This window comes from Chrysemys picta, chromosome 9 (assembly GCF_011386835.1).
Source record: "Chrysemys picta bellii isolate R12L10 chromosome 9, ASM1138683v2, whole genome shotgun sequence".
NCBI classification, from domain to species: Eukaryota; Metazoa; Chordata; order Testudines; family Emydidae; genus Chrysemys; species Chrysemys picta.
This window is the reverse complement of record NC_088799.1, coordinates 36,835,033-36,851,713: the sequence shown is the minus strand read 5'-3', so window position 1 is coordinate 36,851,713 and position 16,681 is coordinate 36,835,033. Positions and strand designations below refer to the sequence as shown.

Genomic DNA, 16,681 nt, shown 5'->3' with positions numbered 1-16,681 from the left:
CGTTCCACGGCATGAACCTGCCCCCGTAACACCATGATTTCCACATTGCTGGGGCCTGCGCCTTGTGAGAGGTCTATGTCCATGTCAATTTCCTCATCACTCTCGTCGCCGCGCTGCAATCACTGCAATCGCCTCCTCGCCTGGTTTTGCTTTGGCATGTTCTTGCTCTACATATACTCCAGGACAATGCGCGTGGTGTTCATAGTGCTCATAATTGCCGCGGTGATCTGAGCGGGCTCCATGATCCCAGTGCTAGCTATGGCGCCTGGTCTGAAAAAAGGCGCGAAACTAATATCTGACGGACCAGGGGAAGGAGGGAGGGAGGGCCGAGTGACGACGTGGCGTACAGGTACAGGGAATTAAAATCAAGAAAGTTGGCTGTGCATCAGGGAGAAACACAAACAACTGTCACACAGAATGCCCCCCCACCCCAAAGATTAAACTCAAAACCCTGGGTTTAGCAGGCCGTTGATTTCACGGAGGGAGGGGGAAGCAAATGAATACAGAACAAATCTATTTTTTACATCTTAAGCTGGCAGACAATGGTGCAGCATGACTGATAGCCCTCGGCATCTTCTGGGTGCTTGGCAGAAATACTGGGCGCTTGGCAGAAAATAGCATACTACGACTGATAGCTATCATCATCGAGACTGCCCAGGTGCCCATGATTGACAGCCACTGCAGTACGACGACGACGGATACCAGTCGTAATATACCATCTTCTACCAAAAGGCAAGGGGCTGCTGTTGTGTGCAATGCAGCCTCACGTCTGCCAGCCCCACGTCTGCCAGCACCCAGATCGCCGATGAGGGCTACCAGTCATACTGCACCGTCTACTGCCAAAAGGCAATTAGCTGCTGCTGTGTAGCAACGCAGTACCACGTCTGCCGGCACCCAGAGGATATATGGTGACGGTGAGCTGAGCTGAGCGGGCTCCATGCTTGGCGTGGTATGTTGTCTGCACAGGTAACCCAGGTAAAAAGGCGCGACTCGATTGTCTGCCGTTGCTCTGACAGAGGGGGAGGTGCCTGACTACATGTACCCAGAACCCCCTGCGACACTGTTTTGCATTATTCAGGCATTGGGATCTCAACCCAGAATTCCAATGGGCGGCGGAGACTGCGGGAACTGTGGGATAGCTACCCACAGTGCAACGCTCCAGAAGTCGACGCTACCCTCAGTACTATGGACGCGGTCCGCCGACTTCATGCACTTAGAGCATTTTATGTGGGGACACACACAATCGGCTGTATACAACCGATTTCTATAAAACCGACTTCTATAAATTCGACCTAATTTGGTAGTGTAGACATACCCCAAGTTTCAGATCCCAAGCTCCAGCCTGAGCCTGAACGTCTACATAGCTGTTTTTCATGCTATAGCATGAGCCGTGAAAGCCTGTGTCTGTAGACCTGGGCTCTGAGGCCACGTCCATGCTAACCAAGCAAGTCAATTTAAGTTACAATAGTTAAGTCACGTAACTTAAGTCGACGTAACTTACAGCGGCATCTACATCGCACTCGGTCAACGGGAGACACTCAACCATCAACTTATCGCATTTTCACCAGACCCGCTAAAATTCCCACTGCATTGATCACAGCAGCACTGATTTAGCCTGAGGTGAAGACAAGCCCTGAGACTTGCTGCCATGGGTTTTTTAATGCAGTGTAGGCACACATCCAATGAGGCGCGCTCCTGCACTGAGCTACCTCCGCGCTACCATCATAAAAAATAAATAGTAACGAGCCTCTTCTTCCTGCCCCCACGCATATGAGCCATGCACAATGGGAGTCCCCTGTATTCAGAGGGCAGAACGCAGAGGCGTATCAATCAGTGCTGACCTAAGCCAAGGAAATATGGAGGGCCACGGGCCCTTGTTCTGTGTCCCAGTCAGCATGGAAATAATACACACAGAACGCTCTTTAAAGGTAGCACAGAACATGCATTCCTAGAAAGTCCTGGTAGGCATTATGCTCTACTTGCTAGAGCTCCACTAAGGCAGTACATTCCACACCACTCAATGTTGGGCTAGACTGTAGCTTAATGTCACAAGCTATCCTTAATTGTTTAAATCTGCCTGTCCATTCAGATTTACAGAGAATCTTTGCTCATATGCAATTTGGCACTGGCTAGTGTAGATTAAGTGTGCAAATCAAAAGAAGTAGAGCTTTTACAAACATTACAAGATATGGTATAACTAAACAACTGAAATTCAATTATGAAACTGAAATATGTCAAGTGAGCTAAAACTGCCTTTAAAACACAATTACAGGTCACAGAACCATGCACTATTATATAACGGACCTACATGAAACTCAGATTGATGCCTGGAAACATTCAAGGAAGACAGAACTAAAGAAAAACCAAACCAAAACAATACAATACAATGCACTTCCACTTTAATGCAGCTATAACTCAAAACTAGCGAAGTCCTATAATTTACAGAAGGTTTTTAATATCAGATCAGGAACTAAAACCATAAATATGACTCAATACAAAAACATCTTTGCCCAGGTATGGTTATTAGTATAAAAATGCACAAAACTATATGTATATTGTGACAGACCCAGACCAGTGGGGTACAGGAGTCTGGTAGAGGGCAAATATACTGGTCACTGGATGAATAGTTTTCTGTTCCCTGAGTGACCAGAGCAGGGGATGCACTCGAGTAATCAGGAACCTGCTAGAACCAGTTAAGGCAGGCAGGTTAATTAGGACACCTGGAGTCAATTAAGAAGAAGCTGCTAGAATCAATTAAGGCAGGCTAATCAGGGCACTTGTGCTTTAAAAAAAGGAGCTCAGTACAGTTTGTGGTGCAAGTGTGAGGAGCTGGGAGCAAGAAGCGCAAGGAGCTGAGAGTGAGAGGGTGTGCTGCTGGAGCTCTGAGGAGCACAAGCGTTATCAGACACCAGGAGGAAGGTCCTGTGATGAGACTAAGGAAGGTGTTTGGAGGAGGCCATGGGGAAGTAGCCCAGGGAGTTGTAGCTGTCACACAGCTGTTACAGGAGGCACTATAGACAGCTGCAGTCCACAGGGCCCTGGGCTGGAACCCAGAGTAGAGGGCTGGCCCGGGTTTCCCCCCAAACCTTCCAATTGACTTGGACTGTGGGTTCTTCCAGAGGGGAAGGTCTCTGGGCTGTTCCCCAACCCACATGGTGAATCTCTGAGGCAAGAAAATCTGCCAATAAGCGCAGGACCCACCAAGATAGAGGAGGAACTTTGTCACACTATACACATTACTAACTTAGCTGAAAATGGTATTTTAACGTTAAAGAGGTAAAATTAAACAAAAAAGAGGAAAGGAAGAGGAAAGCTTACCAACATTACACATAGCTATAACTACCTTTTCTCAACTTGTGTGTAAGTTTGAAACTTTCATATTTTATTTTAGGCTTTTGCATTACAAATTATTGCTGCAGTTTGCAAAAAACTAACCTGCACATTAGTTAATTCCACCTTTTCCTGATTATCATTGCTTTGGATGCAGTGTTTCAGAAAGAAGTGACCTATGCAGTTAAGTACAAGTATTTACAAACAATAGCCATTAGATTCTCCAAGGGCAGCTCAAATGGTTACAATATATTAAATAACCTATAATCTCCATAGGCACTTTTAAAAAACAAATTTGTAGTAAAACTGAATTACCAACAGCCAGTGCTATTTCAATGGCTTATATGAAATAAATTGGTATCTTCACTCCAGTTTTTAGTGGAATTGTGTACATTTGATAAAAACCATCACCATAGTTGGCATCCTTGTTTATTTTCTTCACTTAGGTGGCTAACAGATAAGAGACTGATCGATCCAGCTACTTTCACCTGTATGTATTTAGCTTTCAGCTCACATTAAAACAACTCTAGGAAGGCATTAAACTTACTTGGTAGAAAGGTTCTAATAAATTCAATCCATTACAAAACAATTAAACTGTGCTGTAAACTAGGTAGACTTTTTGTAAGTCATTCTGTAACAAAGCTATGTATATATGGTTTTCAAACATTTTTAGCCCCATCCAAGCAAGAATGAACGGTTCTTTATTGGTAAATCCACCATGCTGAGGAGCCCTGAACTGGGGAGGAGGCTATAAAGGAAGGATTGTTCATTGGTATTCAGTTCAGCCAGGCTGCATGTATATTAGTTGCATATCTATAGATTAGAGGAGTTCTGAAGAGTTTTGAAGAGTTTTCAGAGATTTAGCTATAAATTAATTTTAATAGCTATTAACAAACAAGTTGGACACTTACCAGGATCTATTTCACTACTACGGGTGATAAGTGGGAAAATGAGGGAGAATCACAGCTGTTATGTCCTTTTAGGCACAGGGCAAACACCTGGCACTGATCTTGCAAGCACGAAGCACAAGAGCGCCTACCATGGGATACACACCAACGCACACTTGAATAAGAACACCCTTTTTAAAAACTTTTTTTTTTAAAGGGGCTAATATGGTTTGAGGGGGAAAAAAAAAAGAGTAGACCTGAGCCTTGGAGGCAGACTGGTGGCATAGCATGGTGGTATTGTGCATACCTGATTTTTTGAGAAATAAGGATTCTCAGTTTGTAGCACTGTCCACCTGATCATTCAAAGGGACATTTTAAACCAAAGGAATTTATCATATGTTAAGTTTATGCCTTGATATTCATTCACTAGCAGTTCAAATGCATTTCTGCTGATCAACCATGGGAATCTAAATTCAGCAAATAATGAACATACACTTCAAAACCAAGAGCTCAGAAACGCCAAGTTGAAGCAGCTGAACTTGGGACCCACATTGTTAGGTAGTGGTGAACTATACATGTGTGATGGAGGAAAACTTACACATATAAAAAGGATATTAATAAGTGTGATGCATTCACTGAAGCATCAACAATAAGAATGCCAACAATGGGTACTTTGGCTATCCTGAAATGTTTACTAATGATGCAACAAGTGGGTAAATAACTAGAGTGAGCCAGAGCACATGGTATAGGGGATGTCCCTCATTTAGAATGTACAAAACATTCTCCTTTTCTTTACTGAACAAAATCATCTCTGCTGACAGTACCTGCAGATAAACAAGGTACAACAATTTGGCTCCATTTAGATACTGTTTATGACTTTACCTGTGCTTATATGTGGGGACGCGTACAATAAGTTTTGACATAATGAGCATAGTGTAATAATAGATGCCAGTCATATTTACTACTTTTGGTTCTGACTCATTTTAGAGGATAAAATAAGAGCAAATAATAATACCTAGCATTACACAGTACTTAATTGCTTACTCTTTGAAGATACATAAAGTCTCAACATCACTGGGAGATGCTACTGGTTAGTTGATCAAGTCATATAGTTGTCATTAAAACTCGGACATTCCTTCCTCCCAGTCCTATTTTAAACCAATAGGATAAGCTGTATCAACTGTACATTCAAATTAAATAAACAGAAGTGTAAAACTGCAAAGATACGGGAGTGCTAAATTTTTAAGCCAACACTTAAGCCTTATGTTGGATTGTAACATTCATTTCCCATGGCAAAGCCCCTCAATCTATAGCAGTGGCTCTCAAACTTTTGTACTGGTGACCCCTTTCACACAGCAAGCCTCTGAGTGTGACCCCCCTTTATAAATTAAAAACACTTTTTAATATATTTAACACCATTATAAATGCTGGAGGCAAAGCGCGGTTTGGAGTGGAGATTGACAGCTCGCGATCCCCGATGTAAAACCTTGTGATCCCCTGAGAGGTCCCGACCCCCAGTCTGAGAATCCCTGATCTATAGCAAGCCCTCCAAATCCATAGGAAAGAAAGCATCCTGCCCAACACATCAGTTTCCTACCAGATAGGGGTATCTGGAAAAAAAAATGATAGTGGAGGTAAATACAACTTTTTTAAAATGGCCTTTTAATAACAGAAGAGGATCTGAAATTGTAAGTGTACTTAGAAACAGGCTTTAAATAAAGCTCTATGACTTTTGAAAGTTTTATTAAACCAATTCTTTTTACAACATGTTAACAGGTAAGAAAAATTTATTGATTTTGTTCAATAGTTTCTTAAAGTCTATAACTGTAAAAGTTTATAACTCGGTGAAATAAAATGACAAATGTGTAGTACAACTTCAGAATTTCTGCAGCTATAGGCAAAGCTATTTTCTTCTGATAACATTTCTTTTTATGTAGTTCATTTCTCTCGATTAGGTTCTCACTTTGGTGTAAGGAAAAAAAAGCCTGCTGAAAGAGGAAACTAATTAATCAAATGGAAGCCTCAAGAGAACAGTCGACTACTCTGGAGTATTAAGAGCTGCCAAATACTGCACTGAAGCTTTCCACAAAGTAACCGAATACTGGTTACTTCTAAGCAAGGTTAGTAAGTGGATTTAAACACAGATTGCCAACTTTACTTCTTTGGCATTAAACAATGTCTCATCTATTACTTCTGGGGGAATTCTGTGCCACTGTGCAATGCAGAATTTTGCAGAAATTAATGTTGTGCATGCAGAATTTCCTTTCCTCCACAGAAATGGGCTGCTGTGCTGCTAGCCACCACTAGGGGCTACTGGACCTGGAAGAACCCAGCTCACACAGAGAAGACACTGCTGGTGGGGAGCGAGAGCTAGAGGGTTCCTGGCACAGGGCCGCCCGGGGGGGGAGGGGGGGCGCAAGTGGGGCAACTTGCCCCAGGCCCCGCAGGGGCACAGCGAGCCCTGGCCTGGTGGCGGTCCGGGTCTTCGACGGCATTTCAGCAGCGGGGGACCCTTCAGTGCTGCCGAAGACACCGAGCGACTGAAGGGCCCCCGGCCGCCAAAATGCTGCCGAAGACACAGACCACCGCCGGGTGAATACAAGCGCTGCAGCTCCCCCGCTTTGCCCCCAGGCCCCCTGAATCCTCTGAGGGAAGGAGAGGGTGGTGTGCAGGAAAATCCATGCAAACCTGGGACTGAGCATCAGGCTGTTTCTCCCTCTGGATCCCTGGGCTCTGGAGGAGGAGGGAGATGGGTGTCTGGGCTTGGGGGTCAAGGGGGGTCAAGCTGGGCTCTGGGGGGTGAAGGTACCTCGGCAAGAGGGCCCCACAGCTGGGCTCTGGGGGGAGGGGTTGTGGGTGTCTGGCCCCCTGGCTGTGCGCGGGGGGGGGGGGGGGGGCGACGACAAAAGGAGGCAGAGGTATGTATTTCAGTATAGACAAATACCAATCATAAATCAGGGCCTCATTGGTCTATGCACAATACAGACTTGTAATAAAGAAACAGTCCCTACTCAAACAAAAAAACCCAACCCTTACAATTGAAGCATGTTATTTCTCAAACACTCACGCACTAGATTTGCAACAGTGAGGATACTAAGGAGAAAGCAGGAAGTGGGGGGGGGGGGGGGGAAGAGACAAGGAAACAGTGAAATGATAATGATTGGCATTACAAGTCATGGGACTTCCAGACACTGAAGACTGGCACCAAATGGACTGAACTGCACAGGGCTATAAACCAGCTTTTCAGTCATGCAAACTGTGGGCTCAATGGACTCCAAAAAAACAAAGAAAAATGCTTTAAACAGTACTGTCATTAGAGAAAGGGGAAGCTGCCCTAATGACTGACTGTATGAGGTGCTGTTGTAGCTGTGTCAGTCCCAGGATATTAGAGACAAGGTGGGTGAGGGTAATATCTTTTGCTGGGCCAACTGCAGTTGGTGAGAGAGACAAGCTTTTGAGCTACACAGCTCAGGAGGAGCTGTGTGTAGCTCGAAAACTTCTCTCTCTCTCTCATCAACAGAAGTTGGTCCAATAAAAGATATCACCTCACCCATCTTGTTTTTCTGACTGACTACTTAAAAAAAAAAAAATCACGCAAATGGGCAGTGAAAAAAAAAAAGTATGGGGGGGGGGGGAGAATGGCAAGGAAAATGTTGAGGACTGTGTGTGCTTCAAGCTCACTCTACTTTCAACTGACAAAACACTGAAAGGCTGGTGGGCCCTCTACCATTTTTATCCGTCATGTCCTGTGAGAAGGAAGAGGAGTGAATGGCACCAGCAGACACTGCTTTTTTTTTTTCTAGGGATATAGCTACACTGTTATTGGGACAGCATGTATGGGCATACTTGCGCTAGCTTTCATTGAGCTAGCTTGCTAAAAATAACTCTAGCTGCACCAGCACAGACTCAGCTAGCCACTCAGCTACAATCCCGCCTGGGGCCCCAGGTACATACATCAAAGCTAGCTTAGGTATGCCTGTGCAAGTTGTAATTGTACCGCCTGACTGCTGTGTAGACATACCTGATGCATGAACTTGTAGTCTTCTAGTGTGTGTTTATCCTGAGAGTAGGAACATATAGGAGCAATTTTTAAATAGAGGTGATTATGTCCAAATTGACGTTAGTGATTACAACCAAATATTATGGATCAATATAACATGATCCACACAACTGCTTACAGCACAACAGTAAAATATGTGACATTGATACAAAAGGCTGCCCCCAATAAACTTGGAAAGTTTCAATTGTGTATTCATCAATCTTAAGGCAGAGATCCCTGGCATGGCTAGGCCTTGTAACTGCAGAGTAATTCATGCCTGTCACATGCAATTTAAACCAATACCACACTTTGTTGATAACACCAAAATAAGAGGTACACACACAGAAAAGTGACCTTGAAGGATTGTCATAGTGGATTCAACCAAAAAGTGTCAGCATTAAAACTTAAAATACTACAACTAGGGAGAGGAGAAAAAAGTACATATACATGTTAGGAGGGAAAAAAGCCACGTCCATCATATTAAAACAGCCTCATTCACCTTGTCTCTTATCTATTGCTTTTCACGTAACCAAATACTCTAGTTGCCACAAGAAAGACCTTACAAGGGGACCCCTACTTTAAGAAACACCATATAATCTGAAAGTTAGGAGAACCACTGGGTTAGCGGATAAGTGCACACTCAAACTCAGTCATAAATGCCACTCACTGGTATCCTGATTGGCGCACACAGAGGAATACTTACTCTGCATAAAGACTGAATCACTATTTTTTCCCCTGGTGGTTCCTTCACACCGCAATTAAGGTATACTGACAAGTCTGTATCAGGAAGCTGGATCTTCCTGGGACTACACAAGTTCTGTAAGTAAGGACTTCAATCTCCAGGACTGTTAGTACTGCACTTTTACAAACCCTAAATTTCACCAAATTTTATAATGTAAAACCAAAAAGGTATTCGGGTTTCTATACAGTCTTAATATTTCAGCTCACCATGACTTGGAGACTCATGGAATGTAGGACTTCTGAGTCCCATAGCTCAAAGTTGTTTAACTTTTAGTAGTGTATTGACCAATTAAGACTTTGTTTTAGCTAATTCAAACAAACTATGATCCTCCATCTTTATTTTACTGGATCCATTGGCACTCTTGACATGCTGCAGCACAAGATATCATTTCAGTCTAATGAAACTGAACCGGTTTTGGTAACCAAGGCGCAGAGCACTTTCTTGCTTAATCACCTTGCTGAGCACCTGATTTTTGGTGAACTCGGGTACTAATCCAACTTCTTATGCCTACTACTAAGTGTCTCACAGGATTTATTTAAGTTCTACATTCCTTTATATCAAAAGCTGCATTAACTGGTTCTTATATAGAACTCAACACATCTCTATGTTTTCTCAAGATATTGGTCTTATTATTGTTCATTATGAGTAACACTTAATAGATGTAGACCAATCCTTTTTGCTTTCCTGTCCAGTTACTAGTTCTGCCGAATTAGAGTTTATCTCAAAACTGAAGCTTTTTGGTCACTTCTGTTCCAATATATCTGTATATCCATCTACTTATTGTGTTTAGACCCCTAGATTTACATTAATAAAGATGTTTAAAATCCATGTTGCTTTATGGTTAAGATGAAATTTTTATTTCCTGCTTTTATCTGCATACTTGTGCTCCGGCTTAGAGGGTGTGGTACTGTGGTTGTTTCACTGTTAGATTACAGCGCTGTCTAGCAGAATGTGCTGGATCTCAGCCTTGAACGCCAGAGTATGTAAGTCACAACCTCTGTCTCACTGCCTAGTCGGTAAAACAACTAATTTAAAGATTTCTTGGGGATCGGTTAATGTTTATATAGCACTAAGTTTTTAAATTACATTCTCTGGAGAAACAAGGGGTTGGTTGACTTGGTCTTTTACTGCTTGTGTTTTTCACCCTTAGACTGTTTAAAGTTTTAACTATAGAATTAAAGGCCTGGTCTACACTTAAAAGTTTTGTCGGCACAGCTATCTCAGTTAGTAGCGTGAAAAATTACACCTATAACTAACATAGCTATGCCAGCAAAAGCCTTATTGCAGATGCAGTTACACCAGCAAAAAAGTCATTTTGTTGTATATCTTATTTCATTTGGGGAACAAGTATAAGCTATGCCAGCAAAAGAACTCTTGCTGCTATAAATTGTGCTTACATCATGAGTGTTTGTCAGTATAGCTACACCAGCAAACCCTTTGTAGTATAGGCAAGGCCTAAGGCTTCATACGTTGAATATGATCTGACTTTCAGCGACTGATCAGTGTACACACCTACTAGCATCTGTAATCATCCTCAGTATCACTAACTAATTCTAGATACCAGACCTTGATCCAGCCTGCTGGCACTCTCCACTGAAACATTAATGCGCAGTGTTACCACAATTTTTTTTTAAAAAGTAACTTTTTTCCTGATTAACCTTTAGCAGTTCTGTTTGTTGTGGAAAGCACGTTGTTAAAATGTATAAAAGCCAACTTAAGAAAAATACTACTCAACTTTCCTGTGTTGCCTTGAAATATCTGAACATAGGTAACACAAAATGCAAGCCTTTCTGCCATTTTGGATTTATGCATTGTTACACAGACTTAGTTGCCAGAAGATCACCAAATCATATGAGTATTAATTAGAAACTCTTAGAATAAAAGATCTACTTGAAGGAAAATGCCTGTTAACACACACAGAACTTAATGAATTAATTGTAAAGACTTCAAGATGTGGTCCACATGAAGTACCCATAGCCATAACTTGTATATTTTTCTCAATTCAAGTTCAAAAATATCTTAAAAAACAAAATAAACTTGTGTGCACCACGCTTTTGCATAGATAATTTTATTGAGAAGCTGTAATAGGCTGAAAACAGGTATTTAGAAAGGAAATAATAATGTTGGCACTTGAGACTTATAGAAGATCAGATTTCCTGTTCTGACAAGCTTAAAGATTAATAAAAAACTACCTACAATGGAAGAAGATGGAATGAGAGAATTCAATGAAAGATTTGAAACTTGACTGTTCCCCTCCTTTAACTTAAGTCCTATTTTCAGTCATCTAAATTAAAAATTAGTACGTACTAAGGAACATAGCAATTGCCATACCAATCAGAGATCCATCTAGTGGTCCAATACTGTCTCCTGACAGTGGCCAACACCACATCCTTTTATTCTCTTAAGTAATGTGGTAGTAAAGAACAACACTGTCATTTTGCAACCTTAACTGTTTTTGGTTCTGGAATATGAATTGTGGTTTGAGAGCATACAAGAGTCCATTCTATCAACTCCTCACCAGAGACTAAATTCCCTTCTGAGAGCTCAAACTCCATAGTGGCTAACTTAAAACACACTAGAACCCTAGTGCTCCAGATCCTAAAATCTAAGGACTCCACCATCCAAGCTGAAAGAAGACATCTATTAGCTACCAGGCAATGAAGGATCTTCATGTTCTTTCTGAATTACAACCATCCAATTGAAGGCAACATGTTCACACATGCATCATGAACGATTCTGCTCCCACTAAGTCACTAGCAAAAATAATAATTTGGAGCCACGTAAATCCAGAACAAGACCTGTGAATAATTTTGCTTAATATCTATCTATTTTCCTCAAATACAGCTAGCACAGAGTTTCAAGGAGATTCCACTACACTGTAAGTTTGATGGGAGAGTCACCATCTGGTTTTCAGTTTCAGGATAACAAGAACATTAGACAAAAGAGAAATTCAAATTAGGGTCATTTTTTGTCTTCCTGTAATTCTACAGCACCCTGATTATATTATCTTCAAGATTTGCTGAGCATTTATACAGTATGTTTGGAAGTCTCCAAGCCAAATTTAGAGGTGATAACAAAGGTGTCCTAATCTAGGACTTCAGAGTGGAACCTCATTGCCAGATTTCTGAGAGGTGTAAAATTGCAATCTGTAAATTGGGTTCTCACTCACCAAAGGATAAATAGCAGACTATGCTGAACGTGTAAACGTAAATATCTTGAGGCAGTTTAAGACTACTATATTAGACTTGCCCATCTCTGAGAAAAGTGAAAGCTCCTTTAATTGGAAGAGAGAAACAATTCAGAACCAACTGCCCAAATGAAAACAAAATAAACTATGTATTCTGAACCAATTACCCTTATCTTTTTGCTTGGCTTTTGAAAGCCTTTTCCATCCCTGAAGCACAAGTGACAGCAAGAAACAAAGAACTGAACAACACTTTCAATAACCTCTGCTCTGTCTACCAAATAATGTGATGATGAAACAAAATGATCAGTTTACCATTTTCTTGTTTATTTAGGCTTTTTAGTAGTTTATCTTTGAGATAAATTATTTCTCTTGGAAAGCAGATTACTGTGCATACCTTACTGCTCCCCCTCCTGCCATGGTGGTCTAAAAGGAAAGCAGCTTACATTTCTGAAGACCAGGCTGTAAATGATGAAAAGTGGAATGCCACTATTACCCACCATGTACATGAGAATGTCTCTAATCATCACCATTGCTGTCTGATGATCATTCCACGCTTGGTTTAGTGTTTGAAGAAAGTTGTTATTCAATGAATTTAACACATCTTCTCGCACCTGTAACGAAACAGGAAAATAATGACATACTACCAAATTAGTTTTGACACTAGAAAGTTCTGCTTCAAGTCTGAAGCCAGCTACTACATATGTATTTGCTGTGCTACTCTCTCAAGAACGCTAGCTACTAGGGGCTTAATTTTCGTAAGTGCTGCCCACCAACAGCTCCAATTCAATGGAAAAAGCAGGTGCTCAACATCGGGGGGCGCCAGGGAAGGGGGGAAAGAAACAGGCCAAAGCTTACTGACCATTATCTACTTCGAAAGTGATGTCTGAATTATTAAAATATGAATAAAGCACATAACTTTTACAAATATCAGTATTGTTATTTAGCTTGCCTAATATGCAGTGTCAAAACTAAGTGAATATTCCTGGAGATTTAAAGTCATTTTGTCCTGATGACATCCACTGCATGTACTTTAAAGTTAAAGCAGGTTTCATTTATGAAAAAGATTCACCTTTAATACAAACAAAAAGCATACACATATGTACATTTTGGAACAATCATACAAATATTAAACAAACAGCTAGGAAAAGAAAGGTTTACTTACCACAGATACAAAGGCAAGGATTGTTACTAGCTAATATACAACATTCTATATTTGTTCTCCAAGAATATTAGCTGCATATAGCTGGTACAGTCCCTTTGTAAGTAAGGGGCAAATCAAAATAAAAAAAAGATTTCTATGACAGAAATGAATATTATGACTCCCTCTGCACAGCAGCTCAAAACAATGAATATCACTGTAAAGTGTTACAATCAGAAGTGAGTTAAGGTGGGCCATTGGACATGGCAAAGTTTAAAAAGTAAGGGATGGTATGAAGAATTGGCAGCAAAGAAGAGTTTTTAAAAGTATTCGTATAGTAAGACAGATTCCTCCAGCTTGTAGCGGTGCAGTCTCTAACAACAGAACTCCAGCAGAGAGAAAGGACTAGGGAGGGGCAGGTAGTAACTGATAGTAAGGAGGTTAAGAATGACATATTTTATGAACAAATTCCCAACCTATGATATTAATTTATTGTTAACCATTAATGCTGTTTGTCTACTGTTGCATTCAGCTTACCCAATGAAACCAATTCTCATGAGCTACCACCATGTTGCAATGTTTGGGTGTTTAAATCATAATTAATTATTGAAATGTTACTAATGACTGAGTTTATTTATAAAATTTTGTAAAACATTTTTTGGGGGGATAAAGTTTGTTGTGCCATAATCCTCCTCTCTCCTTTTCCAGGTCTTGCATACACTTTCTGCCCTTTACCTCATTTCTATGGTCAGTCAGAAATCTTCCCCCACCATTTAGGAGGAAAGCCAACAAGAGTTGGGGAAGCTCTAGAACACCTTAACCATTAACTAGGAATTAACTCCATCCCTAGAATCTATACACAGCTGCAGGCAGAAATCATGAGAAAAGCTAAAACATAAAAAGGAAGAGTGATGTTTAAAATATAGTCAAAGCAAACTGTTACAGAAAAACAGATGCTGGTTTAAAAAAAAAAAAGGGCAGCTAGAATTCCAACTTTAAGTCTACGAAGTGGATAATTCAGTGCATGTTATAAAACAATCTAGGCATTTCTTATAACACTTTATAACCCCCACGGTGTGTAAACAATAGCAACACTTTGTTAGAAAGTAAATATAATGAAGAATAGGATGTCTATGCCTATTTACAGAAAGAGGCTCAGCCTGTGGATTGGGAAGCAGAAGAGACAAACATTGTTAAAAAGTGACAGTTTTCTATTTGTAAATTTTGTACATGTGTTTAGGAAGGTGGTGATGGATGAATTTTCTTAAATCATAGTTTGATACTTGTAGAGGGCTGCAGCTCCAGGGTCTGTTAGCTTGACACTGACTACCTGAACATTTGTAACATATGGTTGGATTTTCTGATTATACAGAAATAGCTAGGTCTGGGCCAGTGAGAAAGGGGATGAATTTTGTTTGGTTTCAGGTCTCTGTATTCACAAGGGCAGTGTGAATGATTCAATTGCTGAAAATTTCATATAGTGTCTAACTGAGGTTATTTAGAGCTTGGTACCTTGTTAAAGGGACAGTTTGAAGGCTCTCGTACTCTAGTTTTAGCAGTCTCATTTAAAGCTTTTGCCTTTTCCAAATTATCAATCTCTTGCTTTTAGCAGTCGCACAGATACACAATGTGCTGCCAGTCACTGTACAGCAGGATTCCCCTTGAATTTATCATCCCTTACACTGTAAGTGAAGTTATTGGAACAAAACAACATTAGATGGCTTTGTTTTTCTCAGTTTTACAGTCCCATAACATTTATCTCCACATGGGTCTGTTTTAACATTCTCTGTCATCTAGAAGCCCCAGGGTGCCTGTCAGCTCCTGGTCTAACTGCCTAGACAAAGCAGAGTGCATTAATCCATACAATACCCTTTACAACTGAGACAGAAGTTACTGCATAGCATCTTTAACTCTATGTTGAGTTCCATCTTGGATGCATATACATCAATGACGCCCAACATGTAAACCATTCCCACTTGGCACCATAATAATATGGAATAGTTAAACACTATATGTTCTTTCTGACAGAATAGATTATAATTAATCAATATCACCCAAAAGTTAGCTGTTTGTAGATGACAGTAAATTAGCAGATGTAAGAAATATAGACATGTACAGCCCTCTATATTTCTCACATACCAGAATTTACTTTAACCAGTGTTTGGAATGTTTTCAAAGATGCTGAGGCATTATGCTGAATGTTTTTAAAAACAGGTAGACACACTTAGGATGCCTGCTTCTTTGCACTCACTTTCCCACAAATATTTCTTTGCCGTTTCCTCATGTAAGAGGCATATTAAGCCTACCACAGTTTGCATAAAAAGAAGGATTTGTGGTCACTAGGGGTGTCTTCACTGCAGTTAGTGAGGGCTACAGCCCAGACGTTGCCCCTAACCCCATTCCATCTTCCAAGAAAAACCTCTAACCAGAGCTATGAGGGTGCTTCAAGCCTGAGCTAGCAAGCACAGCTGAGAGAACAGGCTCAAGATCAGGGTTTTGCTTCAGCCCAAGTTAGCAGCCCATCTACTTCGTGGTGAGAATGCCAGCTAATCAAGCTTGGGTGCTGTTAGCCCTTCAAAAACATATCCCGCAATTCCACCTGGGCTCTACTTTGTATATTTAACTCCTCCATTCTTCTGCACTGGAAGCCACTGGCTCAGCATTTAACCTGCACATTCCCTGGGTCCACTTGAGCTGCATTCCACAGCACTTGAACAGAGTGCTGTCCAAGAAATCCTCCTCACTAGGGCGACCAGATGAGAAGAAGAAAATATTGGGACACATGGGGGGGGGGGGGGGGGGTAGAGCAAAAAAAAAAAAAAAAAAAAAAAAAACAGAATACCGCGAAATATCGGGACGTCTGGTCACCCTACTCCTCACGGGCTGCTAAGTGGCCAGAAGCTGACACCAGCCTTTTTGTAAATCTGTGGTGTGACATCAGTAAGACCCATACGCTAAGGATGAATTCAAAAAATGGCCCAGTTTAATGCATCATTAAGAACCAAGGATATCTTGCTAGAAATCCAGCCCAGCTTAAGGGCTAGTACAGTACCATTGCACACAGAGCCACATAGCTCTGACTTGGATAGGGCTTTGCTGTATGGATGGCTCATGTGAGACTAGCCTGGGCTAACTCTGATAAGATGACAAACCCTACCTAGCCTTGTTCACATTTCACAACACAATAAAACACTTTGGAGTTATAAACTAATCTGCATAAAATATAATAGGTAACTGTGTTAAAGGGTCGCTGAAGCCTTGCAATCAGTGACACAGTTCAGTCACTGAACTTCTCTTCAGACTTTGGGACAAACTGAACAAACTAGCAAAAAACCATTTGAAGATTTTCTATGTGTGA

At 41.1% G+C, this 16,681-nt stretch overlaps 1 protein-coding gene across 4 annotated transcripts in view; it reads right to left on the bottom strand.

The window, feature by feature from the left end:
• The window catches only part of CUL3 (cullin 3), a 103,854-nt gene that overhangs the window by 49,783 nt on the left and 37,390 nt on the right, over positions 1–16,681 (bottom strand). For 2 of the 4 annotated variants that reach the window (XR_010590667.1, XM_005282559.5), the window contains exon 3: positions 12,683–12,796. The exons of the other annotated variants lie outside the window; for them this stretch is intronic. Coding sequence is in view for 1 of the 2 variants with exons in the window: in XM_005282559.5 (XP_005282616.1) it covers positions 12,683–12,796 (114 nt within the window). In the remaining variant the exon portion in view is untranslated. The remainder of the gene's footprint in view (positions 1–12,682; positions 12,797–16,681) is intronic. 4 annotated transcript variants of the gene reach the window in all.